This window comes from Pyxicephalus adspersus, chromosome 4 (assembly GCF_032062135.1).
Source record: "Pyxicephalus adspersus chromosome 4, UCB_Pads_2.0, whole genome shotgun sequence".
NCBI lineage: Eukaryota > Metazoa > Chordata > Amphibia > Anura > Pyxicephalidae > Pyxicephalus > Pyxicephalus adspersus.
Window position 1 is genome coordinate 124,258,338 of NC_092861.1, and position 20,883 is coordinate 124,279,220.

The 20,883-nt window shown below is 39.6% G+C and overlaps 2 protein-coding genes across 5 annotated transcripts in view; one reads left to right on the forward strand and one right to left on the reverse strand.

Moving 5' to 3' along the window:
* CCT4 (chaperonin containing TCP1 subunit 4) overlaps positions 1–372 on the reverse strand; it is a 12,291-nt gene extending 11,919 nt beyond the window's left edge. Inside the window, 1 exon segment of the mRNA XM_072409536.1 lies at positions 70–372. Coding sequence (XP_072265637.1) covers positions 70–205 — 136 coding nt within the window. The 5' untranslated portion in view covers positions 206–372.
* Positions 373–473: 101 nt separating this feature from the next.
* Positions 474–20,883, forward strand: part of COMMD1 (copper metabolism domain containing 1) — a 76,158-nt gene continuing 55,748 nt past the window's right edge. The window contains exon 1 of one of the 4 annotated variants that reach the window (XM_072409532.1): positions 474–710. In XM_072409532.1, coding sequence (XP_072265633.1) covers positions 537–710 — 174 coding nt within the window. In that variant the 5' untranslated portion in view covers positions 474–536. Of the gene's footprint in view, positions 711–8,885; positions 9,023–20,883 lie in introns of those variants that run through there. The other 3 variants (XM_072409533.1, XM_072409534.1, XM_072409535.1) reach the window with 3 other exon arrangements.

Sequence of the window (20,883 nt, forward strand, 5' to 3'; positions counted from 1 at the left end):
CTAGTCACGTGTAGTTTTTATGCTGCAGCAGCACAGCGCGGCCGACACCTAGCGGAGCCGCAGCCTCACCTTTGCCAGCAGAAATATTGCTGAAGCGGATCTGGGCCGGCTTATCCCGGTCCTGGTAGGCTCCCTTGAACTTGCTGCCACCGTTTCCTCTCGCGGGCGGTGCTGGCATGGCTTTAGGTGTGGAAATTTCCGGCATGATGGATGGAGCGCTCCACAGAGACGAGTGTCAGAGATTCTTCACGCCGACAAGCTCGGCCGTACACAGGATGACAATGGATTCGCCTCGCCCCTGTCAGAACCCGGAGCCTGAATCTTCCAGAACAAAACGCCGGTTACAGGCGGGACTTACACGACGTAAGAGAACATCTATAATGCGTGATGACGTCTAGGGCGCCATTCTACGCGCCGAAACATTGTTTTGCCAACCAAAACATGGCGGCAGATAGCCGCCTAACTTGACATCCGCCAATGAGTGTTAACAGTCACGTGGTCGAAGGTTTGCTGTGTCACGTGATTGTCTAGCTGTCATGGCTGATACAGAGAAGATCAAGTCTCTGAGTGGTTTACTGAAGGGAATAGCCCAGAGCAAGTATTATGGGAACACAGAGATCAATGAGGAGCTGCTGAAGAGGGAGCTGTACCCGGATCTGCCCCTGGATGAGTTCCGAGCTCTGCATGACAAAATGCAAGGCATCATCAAGGTACTGCATGTTTCTATAATCAGTGCTGCTAAGTTCTTGCAGATCATTCCTCTAATGGTGCTTCTTGTAGCTTGTGTGGTCAGGGTGACAACTCAGCAGCCACATTAGGAGGCCAGGATGGTTGTCACTTTATAACAGGAAGTACCTGAAGATATACCTTCATGGCAGGATCATGGAGTACAGCATTAATAAAAGCTGCAGCTTTAGAGGGATTGAAACTTATGTTCCAATAAACTTTATTGGCTCATTCTCACTATTGCAGTGCGGTCATGTATGTTGCATTAAAGATGAGCTAAAGTTCAACTTTTACAAATGTTCAGTCAGGCCGGTTATTAGTGCAGAAGCAGACAGGCGATGTCCCTTCTGCGATGATGAGTCTTACCTACCTGATCACCCCGGGTTTCTGGCAAAAAGCTGAGCTGTGCATGTGCAATGTTAGCTGTAGTTGGAAGGGAAATCGGACAATCCCGGCTTCCCTAGCATGTTCTAGGATGAATGAATCTCCGTGCATCTGTGCGATAGATAGATCACCCCAGCCAATCACTATGGCTAAAGATCGTTCAGAAGGGGAAGAATAGAAAGAAGATGGCGGTGACCTGAGCTGGAGTGCAGACAGGTGAGCTGCACAGATTTACTTCCATTTTTAATGGGTTGCTTGTCGGACCAAATGTACCAAAAATCTACTTGTACCACTTCTGTCCAGACACCTCATCGCTATGAATGGTAGTGTACAGGTAGTCCCCGGGTTACATACAAGATAGGGACTTTAGGTTTGTTCTTAAGTTGAATTTGTATGTAAGTCAGAACAGGTACCCTGTTTCCCCGATTATAGGGCACTGTCTTATATTTTTTGAAATGCCAAAATATGCCCTAGGTCTTATTTTCAGGGGATGTCTTATTTTTCCATGACTTGGATATCGATACGCCGACCTCCTGGAGAGTGTTGTTCACTTGGTTGGCTGTTGTGAAGGGGTTTCTCTTCACCATGGAAATGATTCTGCCATTATCCACCACTGTTGTCTTCCATGGACGTCCAGGTCTTTTGGCTTTGTGGAGTTCATCAGTGCTTTGTTTCTTTCTCATGATGTACCAAACTGTAGATTTTGCCACTCCTAATATTGCAGCAATTTCCCGGATGGGTTTTTTCTGTTTTTGCAGCTTAAGGATGGCTTGTTTCACCTGCATGGAGAGCCTGTGACCGCATGTTGTCTGTTCACAACAAAATCTTCCACATAGAGGCACCCCTCCGCCCCACAATCAACTCCAGGCCTTCTATCTGCTTAATTGATAATGACATAATGAAGGAATTGCCCACACCAGCCTATGAAATAGTCTTTGAGTCAATTGTCCAACTATTTTTGAGCCCCTGAAATGAAGTGATTGTGTAAAAAAAGGCTTTAGTTCCTCACATTTTTATACAATCTTTTTGTTGAACCCACTGAATTAAAACTGAAAGTTCATTTGCATCTCAGTTGTTTCATTTAAAACTAATTGTGGTAATGTACAGAACCAAAATTAGAAAAAAAGTATTCCTGTCCAAATATTTATAGACCTAACTGTATGTATAAAAAAAGAAAATAACCAAATATAACCTCACCTGCCTAAACAAAATTTTATCATTGGCAGCTCCATTCTGAGTTCAGGATTTGTGGCCAACCTGCATTTTTCCTCAGGCATGTGTACAGTTCATTAATTCCAAGCATTAAGGAGCATCTTGTTGAATGGACTGTAAACATGCCGAAAGCAAGAAGAATGAAATTCCTGAACTCCCATAAGGACCAGCGAAGATGGTGGTAAGAACAGCTGATTTTGTTTGAAAAATTGCTATTAGGCAAACAAGTTTTTTTTATTGCAGGAAGGACATCACCTCTCCCTTTAACAATAAAGGACCTGTCTAATCACAATTTTTGAATGATTTCATTCCACTTTAACAATGCGTAAATCATTTAAAAATTATAGTCTTGACACCAAAAGTGCACATCAAAAAAAGGTTTTATGTTTTTTTTTTGTCCTTCTTTTGAAACCATCCTATTGGTATGTTTACACACCACTGAAGGATAATTAATTATATAAGGGGTGTATTTATAAATGATTCCCCTATCATTTCGACCTAAACTCATCTCAGTTACTGGTGTACACTTTTGACAATTGGCCACTAGGTGGCAGAGCAAGTCATTGTTTTATTATACACTGAAACAGGAAATGTAGAAGGATTTGAATAGCTGTTGGCGAGTTTTCTCCCGAATTATTATTATTAAACAGGATTTATATAGCACCAACGTATTATGTAGCGCTGTACATTAAATAGGGGTTGCAGATGACAGACAGATACAGACAGTAAGGCAGGAGGAAGAGAGGACCCTGCCCCGAAGAATGACTGGGAAACATTTATTAATATACCCCAATGTAATTGAAGTTTGAAGTTTGTTCTTGTTTAAAAGCTGAACTGCAGGTATATACTATATAAAGGTGGGCGGTAGTCAATATATTGTGACCCAGCTCATCAGTGACCGCCCAAAAACAGACAATTACTGAAAAGTGCCAGGTGGTGCACCCAGCTAAAAGGGGCCGGGGAGAACACTATATATTTCTGTACTGTGCAAAATAGGTGATCAGAAGGGGAATTTAAATTGGCACAGAGTGATCAGAAGGGGAATACGGTATGAATGGCACATGAGTGATCAGAAGGGGAATACGGTATGAATGGCACATGAGTGATCAGAAGGGGAATACGGTATGAATGGCACATGAGTGATCAGAAGGGGAATAGTACAGTATTTGGTTCAGAATCTTTTTTTTTCTAGATTTTCCTCCTTTAAAATGGTGCGTCTTATACGGCGAAAAATACGGTAGATTAAGTACAGTGACTGCTGTACACTTTTGACAATTAGCCACTAGGTGGCAGAGCAAGTAATTGTTTTAATATACACTGAAACAAGAAATTTACCGTAGAAGGATTTGAATAGCTGTTGGCGAGTTTTCTCCCGAATTATTAATATTAAACAGGATTTATATAGCACCAACATATTATGCAGTGCTGTACATTAAATAGGGGTTGCAGATGACAGACAGATACAGACAGTGAGGCAGGAGGAAGAGAGGACCCTGCTCCGAACAATGACTGGGGAAACATTTATTAATATACCCCAATGTAATTGAAGTTTGAAGTTTGTTCTTGTTTAAAAGCTGAACTGCAGGTATATACTATATAAAGGTGGGTGGTAGTCAATATATTGTGACCCAGCTCATCAGTGACCGCCCAAATACAGACAATTACTGAAAAGTGCCAGGTGGTGCACCCAGCTAAAAGGGGCCGGGGAGAACACTATATATTTCTGTACTGTGCAAAATAGTCAGGCCTGAAAACTAAGAACACTTTTACAAACTGAAGTGTTATTAGTATATTTGTATCAACCAACAATGCAAAGTGAATGAACAGAAGATGGGAAGAATGATTCTAGGTACGCTTGCACTTTTTAAAGAACGCAGCAGGTTGGTTGTTCCAGACATTTAGGAGAAATAATCACAGATATTTAGTTGTTGGCTGCTTCTGATCTCTGATTCTGATTCAATTCCTGTAATCTCAGGCACACTCATTGATGCTGAGATCAGGGCTCTGTGCTGGCCATACTATCACTTCCAAGAAGATTCCTTGTTCTTCTTTAAACTGAATATATTCCCTGAAGACATTGGCTGTATGTTTGGGGTTGTTGTTCTGCTGCAGAATACATTTGGGGCCAATCAGAAGTCTCCCATGATGGGTAACTATCTGCTTGTATTTCTCACCATTGAAGACACATTAACCCCAACCAATTTCTCAACTCCATTTTAAAAAATGCAGCCCCAGACATGCTAGGAACCTCCACCAATGCTTCACTGTTGCCTGCAGATAGTTAATATATTTCTGTTCTCCAGCCATTTGACAACATAATCTGCTTCTACTACAGCCAAATATTCAGTTTTTGACTCATCAGTCCAGAGCACCAGCTGCCATTTTTCTGTACCCCAGTTCTTATGTTTTCGTGCACAGTTGAGTTGTTTGGCATTGTTTTCATGTCAGAGGTCTGGCTTTTTAATGGCAATTCTTCCATGAATACTTCTGCCTGAATTTCTTTAGACCAGGGGTGTCCAAACTTTTTGCAAGTGGGCCAGATTTGGTGAAAATGCGTAGGGGCCAACCATTCAGCACATAGGGGCCAACCATTCAGCACATACTCAGGGTTACTGTGGCCATCGTCTGCACGGGTCCCGCACAGCACAAGTCCACCAGGGTATATAATATATAATGTAGGGTATATAATGACGTAGGGGATTCCCTTCCTGCCAAATATGCCAAAGGAGTAGCGGGCTGATAATTGCAAGCCGGTTGATCAACTCCAATGAAATATAAAATAGCTTTTTTGTACGCGTATGTTTTATACTGTGGCCAACAGTGCTGGGGGGCCGCATATTATTGACAGAGGCTGCGGGCCAGTGGAAATCTGAACACGGGCCGCAATTTGCCCCCCGGGCTGGACTTTGGACATGCCTGCTTTAGACAGTAGATTAGTGTACTTGGGTCTCTCAGGTTTCTGCCAGTTCTGAAATGATGGCTGTGCTAGGGATCTTCTGATTTCAAATGGTAGTAAGCCTGATTTGTCTTTCAGCTGCCAGACTTAGTTCGCTTGGCCCACTGCAGCATCTACAATCTTTCACATTGCTCATTTCTGTGTGTTTCTTCAAAAGAGCTTGAACAGCACTTAGAACCCCAGTTTGCTTTGAAGTCTTTGCATGGGGGGACTTGCTGATGTATTGTAACTACCTTGTGTCTTGCTGCTGTCCATGTTGTCATGACCTGTGACATGAACATTGTCTTCCACAACCTCACCTCGGTAGTTGTGTTTGTTTGTTCCTCACCCATCTGTTTTTTTTTTTTTGGGTAATGACAAACTACATACTTTATATAAATGCTGATCATTAGCACCTGTTTGGTATAATTGGTTAACCATACACCTGAATTTAATTCTACAAAATCCCTCACTTTGTGCAAGTGTACTTAGAATAATCCATGCTGGTTTGAAGGTAAAGAGCAGTCACACCTTATATTATTTTGATTTATATTTTTCTTTTGTTAGCTCATTTTGCATTTTGTAAATTCATAAGGAAAAAAACTAGGATGCCCTATCTCTGCTAACTTTTAAAGCTGTAATCAGCAGAAGTGCCAATAAAATCCATGGTGTATTTTTTGTCATTTATTTAAAGTGGGGAAAAATAAAATCACATGGGCTCAGTTTTTTTTATCCCCCCAGCCCCCCCGCCTACCTTTTTACAGGTAAAGTATTTTTGTTTCTGAGTTGGTTATGATATATTTTTGTTATTTTCTCCTAAATGATCTCTTGTGCAATATTGTTGGCTACCAGTGGATGGCACTGTTTCCTCTGTTACAAATGCTATCTCAGTCTCTATACGTTTTACATGAGGATACAGTGCCATCTAGTGACCCAAGTAAAAAAAATAGAATATTTTTCTAATTGCATTTTTAGGCCATATATAATCCCTGTTTGTACTGGAGTATATGTGTATATCTGCTGTCTTTAATACTTATACAAAATTAGTTGTTATAGGGTACAAATATATATATTTAAATCTTTGGTACTGTATATCTATTCCTGGATATATGCACTGTGCACTTGTGGTCGTGAAATCTCCCAAAAGCATTCTGCCATTTAAAATACATAATATTCACTTATTGTATACTATGTCCCTCCACCTCTTAGATTATAAGCTTTATTGGTTGAGGTCCTCTCCTACTCTGGTGTCATTGTGTACATCTGTCTAATATGCAAGTTTGTCATCTGCAACCCTTATTTATTGTACAACACTGTGTAAGTTGTTGGTGATTATAATAATTGTATATATAATAATATTTGTTACCTCATAAAAGATTTATTATCTTATTTATTAAATATATGTTTTTAAATCTTGTGACCTCTGCGGATTTCAATACGATAATCCCTGGAGATCCTGACATGAAGAATCTTGTTAAGGCACTTTCTGGTATAGGCTTCTGACTTCCGTCCCATGCTCTCCTGATTCAGGGTACAAGCGGCTGTGACAATCCATAATGGGTGGACGTGGTCTACAGTTGTCACTATAAGGAAGCTGGTTCAGTGCTGTCCTCTGCAGCTGAACCTGGAACGAGTCCAAGCAGACATAAGTGGCTGAGAGAGGCAGCGCTGGGGTGCAAGAAATAATAAAATAAAATGAAAGGCACATTGAGCAGGTCCTACTCAGTCCCATATACTTCTATGAAGCAGGTAGGTAGATGGATCAGCCTACCTGTGCCATAGACTTCTATGGGGCGTAACTGCACCTGTGCCACTTAAGAGTACAAAAATAAGCTGTGGCATCAGGATTGCAGCGGTTATAAAGGTTTGGAGGGGAAGGTGGGAAATCATTTGACCTCCATATGTAATCGTATCGGAGATTCTTTCAATCTTTGGGTGCAGCAGACAACAAATACTCTCATTAGTGCCTGTCTGTATTGTGTATTGGAGAAAATGGTGTATTGAAAATGGTGCTACCCAAATTCTTCTTCCCATATCTCTGATCTCATTGCATTTATGTAGAATTTTTTAAAATGCCTATTTAGAGATTAAAGCATATAGGACAATTCTTAAATACAGGTTGACATTCAAAAATCCAGCAACCTCCAGACCTGAGGAGTGCCAGATGTTCAAAAATTCCGGATTTTTGAAGGGTATATTCACCTCCACACACAGGCCAGCCTTCCTCTTGCAGCACCTGTGGACATCTGGCACAGTTCCGGAAAGCAGGCAGCAGGGACGTCTCAACGTGTATTTAGTGTAGCAAGCAGACCTAACAGCTGTTTCTGGAGGACAGCGGCAAACGGTGTACTACAGTACCTGTGTTGAAAATGCGCACAGAAATTTATTCCAGAAAACTGATGGAACCGGATTTTGGATTGCCAACCTGTATGTTCTTTAGACTGGTGTAATTCTTCTTTTGCCCATTGGATGACAGCAGAGTCATTACAAAAAAAATATGATGCTAAAAAAAAGCTTCACAGATATCAAGTGGCAACAGTGGGAACCTAGGATGAGCTATATTGTATTGTATATTGTATTGTATATTGTGTTAAACTACATATGACGTCCTTATTAAGGAGCTTTAGAAACAAAGCACCTGTCTTTTGCAAAGGGAGAGCCCCTATCTGAGACTAATTCATAAACGGGTTAAACTGGAGTTGGGCTTTAGTTTTAGGAGGAGAGAGATGATCTCATCAATCTGCTGCTGCTCCTTTATTATCTCCTCACAGGCTGTGGAACATTGTGTCCAGGTTGTAATGTGTATCTGCAGGGGGTACCAAATTGGCAAGGTTTTAAATGGCTGGACAAGTAAAATTGCCTCTATAAATGTTTAGTATTTAATATGGATCTCAAACATTTCTCTGTAGATTTATTTGCAATATAAAGACATTTGTGCACCCATAACACTATAAAAAAAAATAAAACTGTACTCCAAAAAATGTTGTTTTTTTTTTTATATGGGCCTATTTACTACACTTAAGTGCATATTTGTTATGTCTGTTATTACTGTTCGTTGCCTTAAGGCAACCTTTTTAACATGAATAGGCTGTCTGTGGACTCCCAACAGATTAAAAAAAAATGGCATGACTCTTTTTAACATCGCAGCACATGGCATGCTGTATGTGCTCTGCTGGTCTGTTGGACTCTACAATCCATTATGGTGCCATTCATAATATTTGGCACCGCACTGCACATAGATCGGATTCATTGCCTTGCAACATGGTAACGCACTTTTGCTTAGAAATCTAACCTACCTAGTCTGGGCAGTTGTACGTTAGTTGTACTGGGCAGAGGAACTAATATAAATATAATGTCATATATGATATAATTATAATGTTGTATATTTAATGTATTTATGTGTCAAAGAAATAATTGACAGCCATGTGTGAATATGGTGATATGCAGTTATTTTTGCACTTTTTGTTTTTTCTTTTTGTGTTTGTGTGTTTTATATTGTCATTATGGGTTTAGTTGTACCTTCTTCCCACTAGGGGGTGTAATAATATTATTGGTATTAATGAAAATAAACAGGATTCATGTATCGCTAACATATTACGCGGCACAAATTGCTCATTGCTTAAGGAACCCCTAACAAACCCTGGAGGAATCCTGGTTAGGAAACACAGATCTACAAAATTATTAACGAAAGAACTCTACATCTCTGTAAAATAAAATTGAGTAGAAGATTTTAGATTTTGGGAAAAGTGAGAAAATACAGTCAAGGTGAGAAAGTACAGTCAATGTGAGTACAATGGGGACCATGGGTCCTTTGCAGAGACACTTCTCTGCTCAGGCAACGTGACAGTATCTTTTTTTATCACATGGGTCTATACATCTTTAAACTTTAAAACTTCTTTAGCTTCTGATTTATACCTCCTGAGAAATATACAGTTTGTGTTTGATACAAGAAATTGTATGAATGTTCTGTTTTCCACTGTAGTGTAGTGCTGAGAGCGCTGTAAGCTTTGAATAAATTCTTATTTCCATTTAAGGCTAAACTATTCTATCATCTGGCACGGCTGATTACACTTTCATAACTATTCATCCCCTCAGATTGTTGGCTGTGGGTTTGTAGTTCTTGTTTATGAGGATGTGAGCTTGTGGTTGTAGTTTCCTGTGTTATGCTGCATCAGTGCTTTAAAAGTACTCTGAAATGTTCCAGTTGTTTCTTAGTTTTACTCCATTCCATCATTTTTTTTTCTCTCAATGGATTTCCGTTTTCACATATGTTTTTTTTAGCAGCTTCTGAAAAGAGCCCTCCTACTATTCGTGGTTTTGACAACATTACAAATGTATTGTGTATACATTTTTCATTAAGAAGAACTTATTGTTTGAATTTAACAATATTTTCCCAAAAACTGCAAAAAAAAAATGTTATCGGTTATATTCAGATATTCAGTGCATCTCTGCGATACAAGTTATGATACATTTTTCCTAGGTTTTATCCCTTAAAGTGGAACTAAAGTCCCACTTTAAAGGCTACAGGATCAGGCAGATGGGTATTGCAGAAAGGGAGAGGCGATGTCCCTTCTGCAGTAATCTGTCTTATCTGCTTGTTCGCGCCAGGGAAATGTCAAAAAAGAGGGCAGTTGCACTTTGCTAGGAATGAATGAACTGCCTGCGTGGGAGTGAAGTCATCCTGGCAAAGCCAATCAATTAGGCCAATGATCATAAGGCGGAGGAGGAGAAAGAAATGAATGAAGATGGCAGTGCCCTGTAAACAAACATGGATAGGTGAATGGTGTGGGTTTAATTCCACTTTAAAGATGCATGCGCAGAATTATACATGTGTATTTCCTGTTGTGGGTTGGTAACACATAGGATTTTGCAACCTGATTTTCATAAGATATTGGACCAGCCCTGCTCTTTTCTAAACTACTTTTCTACTGAATTCTTCCCCTCCTCATCATCTCGGCAACATAGGTCATGATGTTATCAAAGATCTATGGGAGTTCCTCCAGTCCCGGAAGGCACATGGGAAATCGGAGATTATGGTCAAACATTTTTAAAAATGGAACTTTAAAGTAGAACTAAGCGGAAAAATAAAAAATTCACATTGGACCTTTCCTCGATCCGGTCCCGCATGTTTCCGGTATCCTCCTTTGGCGCCGCCATGTTACTTGGCCTTCTTCCTCCTTCTTCATATATACACTGCGCATGGGTGAGATTGGCATTTTTTTCCCCATTAAAGAAAAGGCTCCGATCACAGGCATGCCCAGAAATAGCAGCCAGGAGCCTCCCAGGATGCCTTGGGTAGGTATCCTGGGAGGCTCTACACACCCCCACGGAGATCAAGACAGAAAAGGGAGGTGCTTCACCCAAAAAGGGTCTTGCATATAAAAAAAATATATATATAATTTTTACTTTGGATAAAAGGATTGTGTACCCTGTTATGTGAAGTAAAAACTTAAGTTAAGGTCCACTTTAAGCTCTTTTGTTTGTAAGGTCTGCCATCAAATTTAAAGCTTGGAAGATTTTTGCTAGAAGCTTTGGGAAGCCAGGCAGTGAAGGTCTCTGGACGGTGAAGTTAAAAGAATGTTTATTCTTTATTTAATATAATTGAGGGAGGACAAAGCTACTTTGTTTTAATTATCCTTTAAATGGACTTGAACTCAAGTCGTAAAGGTTTACTATTTCTGTGTTCTCCCCAGTCACTTTTAGCAGTAACCACCCGGCTGTTTTTGGGTGGTTACTGAAATGTTGTGTCACAATGTAGGGGTGGCCACCTACCTACAGCTTCTTCCCACCCAGATTAAATTCTAGGGAGAATGCTGTATTTTATAGGGAACATCAAGAATTGGTAATTCCGCTCATGTAGTATCCCAAAAAATGTACATTTTATCTTCTAAAACTTCTAAAATAAGGTATGTAAGTGAGCCTAGGCACTTAAGTGCCTGCAACCTTAAAGTTGTACATTTGCATTAGGAGATAAAGCACTTCTTTCTCTGCTACGTAGGAGATCTGGAGTGAGACTTGGCAATGTCACTACTGTGCTGTTTTCCTTCTTGGAAGACCTGACATCCAGAAACAAAGCCGTCCCTCTACTATAATGGCTGCCATCACACAGTGCAGACCAAGGCATGATAGGTCAGTAACAAACAAAGATCAGATAGAGGGAACCACCAGCAATACAAATGACCAATGTTTCTCATCTGCTTTTTTGTTATTGGAAACTATTTCCAGAGTTCAGTTCCTCTTTAAATGACCCGTAGGAATGCTGAAAGAAATGAAGGGATCAGGACCATGTTTAACTTTTACAGTAAAACTGGTGATTTGCATGTAACATCAGCTGCCTATACCTTTGGATCTAGCAGTCGTTTTCACATGCAAACTCCAGTAAAGGTAACCTCTTCTTTTGCATGTTTGCATCATGTGATAAATTAAGTGACTGGTTTTTTCAAACACTGTCTTTCATAGAATTTTGATTTCCTATTTTTAAACAGAGATGTTCTACATTGAAACTGTATTTAGAATTTGGTAATTTCTTAGAACACCATGACTCATTTATTGAACACAAGACATGTTCTGGCCGTTTTTATTTTCTATACTGTTTTTAGTTCTTCATGGTAATGTCAGAAAAAAAAAAAGTTTAACAAGCAATAACTTTCTTACAAAGTAAGTTACACATCTAAGATGTGTGCTCATGGATGAAACTCATGTGAAACAAGTTAAAGGAAACATTTAGTGTTCAGTTTGTACTTTTTTTAAACTATTATTACATTTAAAAAATAAACTTTTACCAGAAAGAAAGGTGAATGACATAGTTAAAACAAGTATGCTTGTACAGTGCCAGAAGACACAAGTTTCAATAGGAGAGAACCGATGTTTAACAGGGGTCTAACAACTCAAAGTCTACAGACCAGCCATGCCAGACAGAGGAGTGAATGCGTATAGGGCAGTTGTTATATAGACTTCAGCCACTTTTATAATTTGTGTCCTTAAAGCTGTCAAGGAAAAGGCCTCCCATCTTCCTAGAGTTGGCTACATGCTTTTAAAGTCATTGGGTTGAGATGGGACCATAAGGTAACCCAATACTGATGCCCTGGAGAGGCAAGAAAGGCGTTAAGAGCTATACGGCTGCTTCTACCTGTACCCCAGCCCCCCTATTGGATTTATTTGTCCAGTGTTCTCTCAAGTCCCTTTTAGCTGGGTGCACCACCTGGCACTCTTTAGTAACTTTTTAGTAACCCCCGGCAGTTTTGGGTGGTTACTGAAGAGTTGGGTTACAATACAGGGGCTGCCACCCACCTTCAATTTCTTCCAACCTAGCTGAAAGAAACTTCTCTAAGTACACAATTCAGTTCAGACTGCAGCCTATTCACCTGATTTACATTTTGAAATATCCTCCCTTCATTTCTAAATCCCTATTTGTTTAAAAGGGATAAAAGGTAGACATGGGATATAGTAACGAACAGAGGGAATATTAGAGAAGAAGGGTTTAGGGGGTCAGGAGAATCTCCAAAATGGGGTATTGGTAGTAAGGAAAAGGGTTAATGTGGGGGGGGAACCCCTTTGCATCAAATCTACTAATAAAGACTTAACCCTACCTAGGGGAAGTGACTCTGCACCGTGTGAGCTAGGGAAAACCATTGCTTCCCCACCAAACCATACAACACCAGTACAGCATGGCATCCAGACATTAAATATGGACCCTTTGACAGAACACAGTGAAGGAATACACAACAAGAGTATATATCAGAAATAAAGTAAAAAGTAATCAAAGTGATTTGTAAGTCTTTTAAACATTCTGATGTTGTATTGGTCCATCTTTACATTTTTTTGCTGTTCAATACCTGCCTAGATCTAGTCGGGGAGAAAGAGTCCCTATAACTGGCAAGAGAACAGTATTTCAGTCCCCATTAGGGTCTAGTAGTGACCTGACAGGCACAATGTAAGAGTTGGGTCAAAAGTACTACATGATATATAGGTCTGTACAAGCCAAAAGACAATACAGACACAAACATTGAGGATAGGTAATGTTTTGTAGACCATTGAGGATAAGAAAGGCAGCAATCATTCCATCCTAGAAATCATTTCCATGATGTGTGTAGCTGAATACAGGAAGAGACCTGCTTGCATACAGTTAAGATCTTCGGTCACTTCTTGAACCAATCGTGTAGAAGCAATCATGGGAAGTCATGCCAGAATGGCGTTCATTAAAGTGGAATGTGCGCATACTGTGATGAATTACCTCTTTAATACTGGCACAGGAGTTATGTCATCCTGGCATGGCCAATGAAGATTAATGAAGATCACCTGGAAGAGGAAAGAGAGAAGCAAGGTGGCGGCACCCGTTGCTAGAATGCAGACAGGTAAGTCAGCCAGGGTTTAATGCCAATATAAAAAAGGGCCTTAAAGTTGGGGTCTCCCAAGCTACATACATATCACATACGTAGTTATTATACTTGTGTATGTAAACCCAGTATATTTGGCATCATGTCTCACTGTCTTACTTTATTGTAGGGTTGATTCTGCTTTTCAGACAAATTGTTTAGTTGTGGAAACTCCATTAGCTGCATTGTAAATACCTTATTTAATGTTTGTTGGAGACCGCAAGTTAGAGCGTCTCTGGCGACATTGCACAATGGAAGCAAAAAAATTGTGAAATTTTTAGTTGACTTGGAAGTTGTCTGGGGACCATTTACCATTAGGATAATTACCATTACTGATCAATAAATTCCCATCTGACATCGTACCAGAATAGAACATGTCGCTTAGAACAACTGTCAATTGGCAGCACAAATAACATCTCATCATTATTACCCCTTACATCTTGTTTTAAAGTTTGAAAGATGACATGATAATGAAGTGTTTTGCAGCCCACAAGAGCCTCAACAGGCTTATGTTGGGTATAGAGAGGACCTGCACTGTTCAGAATATGTTGAATTATGATATGATATTTTAATAATCTTTTGGACTTCGTAACAAAGGGGGTTATTGTTACTATATATACTGTATATTTATCATTAGGGGGCACATTTCACAAATCATCTTCCCCTCCCTCCCTGCCCCAATGTAGATTACTGCTTGAATTACTGCTTTCTAATGGCTCTGTGGGAGATTTTTTTTTTCCTCAACAGTTCTAATTAGTAGACATTTCTTTTGTCAAGTTGACAGTTAATTACATTTGATTAATCTAATATGAATTTTGGAAGGAATATGCGTGAGAATATTCCTCCATCTGTTAGTCTATGATCTCTTCCAAAGTGAAATCATTACAGGTTGTTTTCTTCTGTTTATTGAAGTGTGCTCAAATTATTATTTCATTAGGCATGCATTGCTGTTAACATTTTGAAAGAGTTGTAATTACATGTTCGGTTCCTATATTTATAACTTTATCACTTTGTGAATTTTCTAAAATGAACAGGGTGTCAGGTTATCCTGTATTTCAAGTTGGCCATTGTGCAGGATCCTTTTCCAATGTTCTTTGATAATGTTAGATATACTAGCAATTATTAAGCACTCTTCTGCCTTCTTCTACTCTTCACTGACTTTCACTGCTGTAAAGTACTTAAAAAGAAACTAAACTGAAAACTGCCAAAAAAAAAAAAATACACTTACCTTCAATCCCGCAGGGCAGTCTGATCCATCTGGGGGTGTCCTGCATCGGGTCCCACGTAGTCCCGGATCCCATCTTCGTCTCTTCTTCCGGGTTCTTCATCCTATGTCACCCGACCCAGGCACGAGAACGAGTGACGTAGGATGGAAAAAAACTTGCCGATCTCACTGCACATGTGTGAAAAGGCTCCTTCTGCGCATGCCTCCCAGGATCCGTGACCTGACGTAGGTATCCCGGGAGGCTTTGCACTCCCATTCATTCTCCATCGCCTGCTCTGTTTGAGTATTTCAAAAACTGCTGATCTGCTGGGTATTTCATGGACGACCATCTCTGGGACTTACAGAGAATTGTTAAAAAAGGGAAATTATCCAGTGAGTGGTAGTTCTCTGGGCTTTTTTGATGCCAGAGGCTAGATGGAAAGAGCTAGACTGGTTCAAACTTACAGAAAGGCAAATAACCAATCATTAGAACCAAAATAAGCAGAATAGGATCTCTGATATAAAACATGTCGAACCTTGAGGCAGATGAGCTACAGCAGGTTTTACAACCTTTTTAAAATGGGGGAACCCTTGACATACCTTTTAGAGGACCCCTGCTATACTGTATTACTATGTACATAGCCAACAGTACATTAGCATGGTGGCCATTGGTTTCATCTTAACTGACCTGAGAGACATAAACTGCTCATTGTTCAGTGAACCCCTAGCAACCTTTGGAGGAACCCTGGTTGAGGGACACTGGGCCACAGCATCTGGAGAACTCACAGGGTGCTATTCTTGCTAGCCAAGAATAGGCACCCGAGGGTACAATTTCACAAGGGCTCACCATAATTGGACAAGAGATTGTGAAAGATGTTTCCTGGTCTGATGAGGTACTTTAGGAAACATATGAAAAGGTTTACTGTGTGCCTAAGCATCACCCTGAAAATGTTTTTTTATTTTTTTTGCCGTAGACAATACTTTTTTTTGAGCACAGCTTCCATAGAACAGGTCATTTTAAAGGATAATAAACATACAGGTAGTCCCAGAGTTAAGGACATCTGATATCCGGACGATTCCTAGATATGAATGGGGCTTCCCCGCTCGTTCACGTGCAGGATGGAGGCTTGAAGGGGGGCAGTTTGCATGACTTGCAGAAGAAATCTTTTGCTGTTCTGCAAGCTTTTGTAACACTTTATTGACCAAGACAAATTCCTCATTTATTCCTTTTTGCATAATAAAGCACAGCTTGATCCAGAAATTAATGAATGTCTGGGCTCCTACGTTTTTTTTTTTTGCTTTGTTTGTCATTAACTCAGTGAGGATTTTATACAGTAACTGACATCATGCTGCCCAATATTTGTGAAGACAAACTTCTTTCCTAATTGCATTTAATAAAATAATGTACCTGTTCCGACTTACATACAAATTCAACTTAAGAACAAACCTACAGTCCTTATCTTGTATGTAACCCAGAGGCTAGCTGTACAAATAGTTTGGCAAGACTTACGTGAGTAGCATATAGCTGTTATAGTTGGGATTTGTGTATGCTTTATAATTTGTTTTTGAAGAGTTTATGTTTCTTTGTAGAGAAAGTAGCAATTTCCAAATAATAGCCAGATGTTAGGTTGGAAAAGATGTTGAGATCAGCATAACCTACTTGTGTGGTTTGCATTATCTTTCACAACCTTTCACAAACGTTTTGAGCCTTCCTTGTAGAAACGTCTGACAGGTAATTGAACACTATTCATATGTGGACATGCTTGAAACTGTAAGGGAAGGGAAACACTATTTTTTGTGGTTTGGTTGAATGTTATGAAATAAAATACAGTTGGAACAGAGGAAACATCATGGACAAGAACTAAAACTAAAACTCAACTTTAGCAAGTCTTACTAACCAGTAAATTAAAAAAATAATTTGGGGCTTCAAAATCCAACTAGATGACACTTTTACAGTGTCAATCCTTGTAAGTATTGCTTGTTTGCAACGCCATGCTGCAAAAAGTTAAATTTAAGGAAGGGTAGTATGGCGCCCATCACATTTACCAAGTTTTGTAACAACAGTAGAATATATGGTTGGCAGGTTGAAGGTTATACTTATTAATAGTAATCATGTGCAGTTCAGCCTGATTTGATAAACTGCAAGATCAAAGCATAGTGTATACTGTCTCCCAAGAAACCATTCTTTCACATTGTTGCCTTCCCAAAGTAAGTTTATATTTACCTTTTTACCTGGTTTTATGCTCTATTCTCAGTGGTATAAAGAATCGGGACACTTTATCACTCCGTTGCTTTGTGGTACAGCAAAATGTAGCATGTATATTTGTAATATAGATAAAAGAGCTAAAAACTAACCATGATATAAGGTTATACAGTCACGTGTTTGAGAGGAGATTATAAATCCTTTTAGTATTATAGACGTACTGTAGGAACAGAAGTAGGCTACCTATGCATTTATGTGTTGACAGTTTCCAGGACTAGGTTGTGCTGGTGCATTGCATCCCATCCTTCACTAGCAGTCTCATTGCAGATAATGAAGAATGATCGTCCTATGTCCTCAGTATACAGTAAACAAAATCATTTTTTATATTTCTGAGAATAGGCTACAATGTGTGTACTTGTTTTTGTTGTATTAGCAGTAGTCAGAGACGTAGACCAGCATCAAAGCCTTGGTGCCTACATGTTATTATTATTATTATTAAACAGGATTTATATAGCGCCAACATATTACGCAGCGCTGTACATACATGTGGGGTTTATAAGGTGTGAATGTACTTTATATACCTGCGTGCATCTTTTGCACAGAATTTACATTTTCTAGAGATAGCTTTACAGCCTCCAAACCCTAGATACTTTGATATGCTTATACCTATTGATTGGTCAATGAGACCCTTTTATATTAATAGCTCAATAAAGGAGTGGTTGGAGGCGATTTCAATCTCTAAATAAGTATTTACTAACATAGATATTAGGGGGGCTTGGGTTCAGGGGTATCCGCCAGAGCTGTCTTAACAATATTGATGAGCAAAGGACCAAATCAACTGACCTGGTTTCGCCATACCTGGGCCCCCCTCTGGTATCCATGCTTTACAGTCTGAATCTCAGCCAGTAAAGCTGCACGCTCATCTTGATATGTCTGCTCTTAGGGAGGTATGTACATTTTAAAAAGTGTAGAATGATATTCAGGATCACCTGCACCCAAAGCAGCTGTGCTGCACCAGCAGTACTTTTTGGGACCTTATTTTGTGTAAGGAACATAGAAATATTTTATACACAAGCCTAATACAGTGCTCAACCCAGAAATTTTTTTTTAGCTGGGTAGGAAGAAATTTTAGGTGGTGGCAGCCCATGTATTGTGACCTAACTCTTTAGTAACCATCCAAAAACAGCCGGGTGGTGCACCCAGCTAAAAGGGGCTGGGGAGAACACTGCTAATAATATACACTGTTGAAACACTCAAGTCAATTCAAGTCAAGTAAACTTCTAGGATATCAGTCTCATTGTGAATCATAAGTAATTGTTAGCCAGTTTTACCTGCTTTGCTGCAAATGAAAGCAACCACAGGTAGACAGGGGGCCAACAGCAATCCATCCCCCAAAGAGTGAATGGTTTTACCACAGACCATTTCCGTATTCTTCCTGACTAATTTTTGTTTACCTGTCTTTCATTTTGCTAGTGTCTTTGGTACTGAACTAGCATGATGTGGTTCTTGCAGCTTATTTAGATTGCACAAGCAGTCATACAGGATGACGTATCCATACAGGCAATGGCAAGAAGGGTTGCTGTGTCTCTCAATACAGTTGCAAGTATAGAGGAGATACCAGAAAACGGGCCTTTACAAAGGCCCACAGCACCATCCACCATGACTAGTTTGACAGTTGCTGATCTGGGGGGGCATATTCCTGGAGGGCCACACAGACCTCCACATGCTAGGTACTGCTGTTAGGTACCGGGTTGAATTCCTCGGACCCATTTAGAGATTTTAAACTGGTGCAGTGGGGTCTGAGTTCACATGGTGAAGGACAGTTCCCAAAGTCTTGTGGCCACAGTTTGTAGGCAGTTCCCACATGACACAGACATTGATGCCACTGATTGGCCCCCACATTCCCCAGACCTGAATCCAATAGAGAATCCAATTCCTTTGTTGCATCATGGGCCTGATTTAATAAAGCTCTCCAAGACTAGAGACAATCGACTATCATGGAAAATGCTGGGTGATCCAGGAAACCTGAAATGGATCTGGTCCAGGATTAGGAACATTTCCCAACTAATGGCACATCATTTTTTAAAGAAATCCATTATAGGTTTGTTCAATCCCCCAGGTTCCCATTATAGTCTATCTTCTCCAATGTGGGAGAACTTTAATTATGTAGGCCCTATGTGTTGGTGTAGTGCCACGTATGCACTACATGTTGTCCAGGAGATAACCAATGCTATGATCCAGGTCCGGGATTGCTTTGTTTATACTTTAGATCTCACATTTATTAATTTTAATTTATTACAATTACAGTATACAGTCAATTGTATATATAGTAACAACTGACAGTATACAGGTGTAGAATATTTGGAGATGCCACCTGTAGAGTATAGAAATACAATTGTTGAATTTTTTTTTTTTTTTTTTTTAAAATATTTCTTTCTTTTTCTTTAATTATGGTGGAATAAAGGTCTTAATGGCGGCACCACTATTACATCTCTAATGTCTCATCAGACCCAAGATCGTGACTACTTGCCTAAGATATGAAAGCTTTTTGGTGGACCTTTTTAGATGCAATTTGGTCTCTTTTACATTCACAGTTTTTACACTCAGTCACAAAGATCTGAAATCTGCTGAAGTGGGTGATTGTTAAATAAACATAATTTAAAAAAAACACTGAACTACCAATGTATTAGACACAATTTTCAAATCTCCCGTCAAGAAAATGCCACTGCACAAGGAATTAAGGAATAGCTTTTATTTTGTTTTTCATTTGATATTGATGGGTCACCTTTCAAACTGTCTTCTTCAGTTAGAAATCTGATTTCCTACAATATTGAGATACCTTATAAGCAAACTTGCTTTTTACTCTCATAGCGAAACAACCTTTTTTTCAGGAAACAGTATATTATTGTCATTTTGTTATGTGGGACTGTAATTGGGTTTCAATGACGGAAAAATATTTGGCAGACTCGCTGAAAATGTTTAGCTTAAGATAATCCTGTCCTCCCTGGCATAGAGTGCTCTTGGTACATTTCCGCTATTGTGCACAACAAAAGATTTCTTTTCGAGCCGTAAGCCTAATATCTAATAGGCAAGCAGCTCTATTATTAAGGACCTACCAAACAACAAAATACTTTCTTGTAATAGAATTTCCATCATCGCTCTCTAGTGTCAACCTGTGTAAATAGGAGGATCTGGGCTGTAGTGTCTCTTAGACCGATACTTGACCTAAAAGTGGCATGCAGAGTGACAGGATTGGCAGCTCTCCCACCTATTCATAGAACTCAGTAGCGCAATATTCTTAAATAATCTCATGGCTAGCTTTATCTTGGAGCAAAAGCTATGATTTGTGTGTCCCTGTAGGGCACACATCTGAAGCTTGTCATGTAACACCAACCTATTTACTACATTTTATCTCTCTGCTTTGTTCATTTCAAACTTTATATATAGCACAGAATGCAAATTAGTATTCTGTTACTATGTTTTCTTTCTGATAATGGCCCTGATTTAAAAACGTCCTTCAAGGCTGGAAAGAATACATTTTCATCAGTGAAGCTGGGTAATCCAGCAAACCTGGAATGCACTTGATTCATAATTAAAAACATTTGCTAACAAATGACTATTCTGGGCCATTCCAGGTTTGCTGGATCACCCAGCTTCATTGATGAAAATGTATCCTCTCCAGCCTTGGATCTGAGCCAATGTTGCTAGAGAAAATGGAACTTCACATTTATTATTAGCCAATTCCAAGCCAATTCACTCTACTTGTCCACCTTTGCTAAAGTTGTCCACAACACCACTCAGTAACTTTCCTACCTTTCATAGGACCTCTCTTTAAGTTTCAATC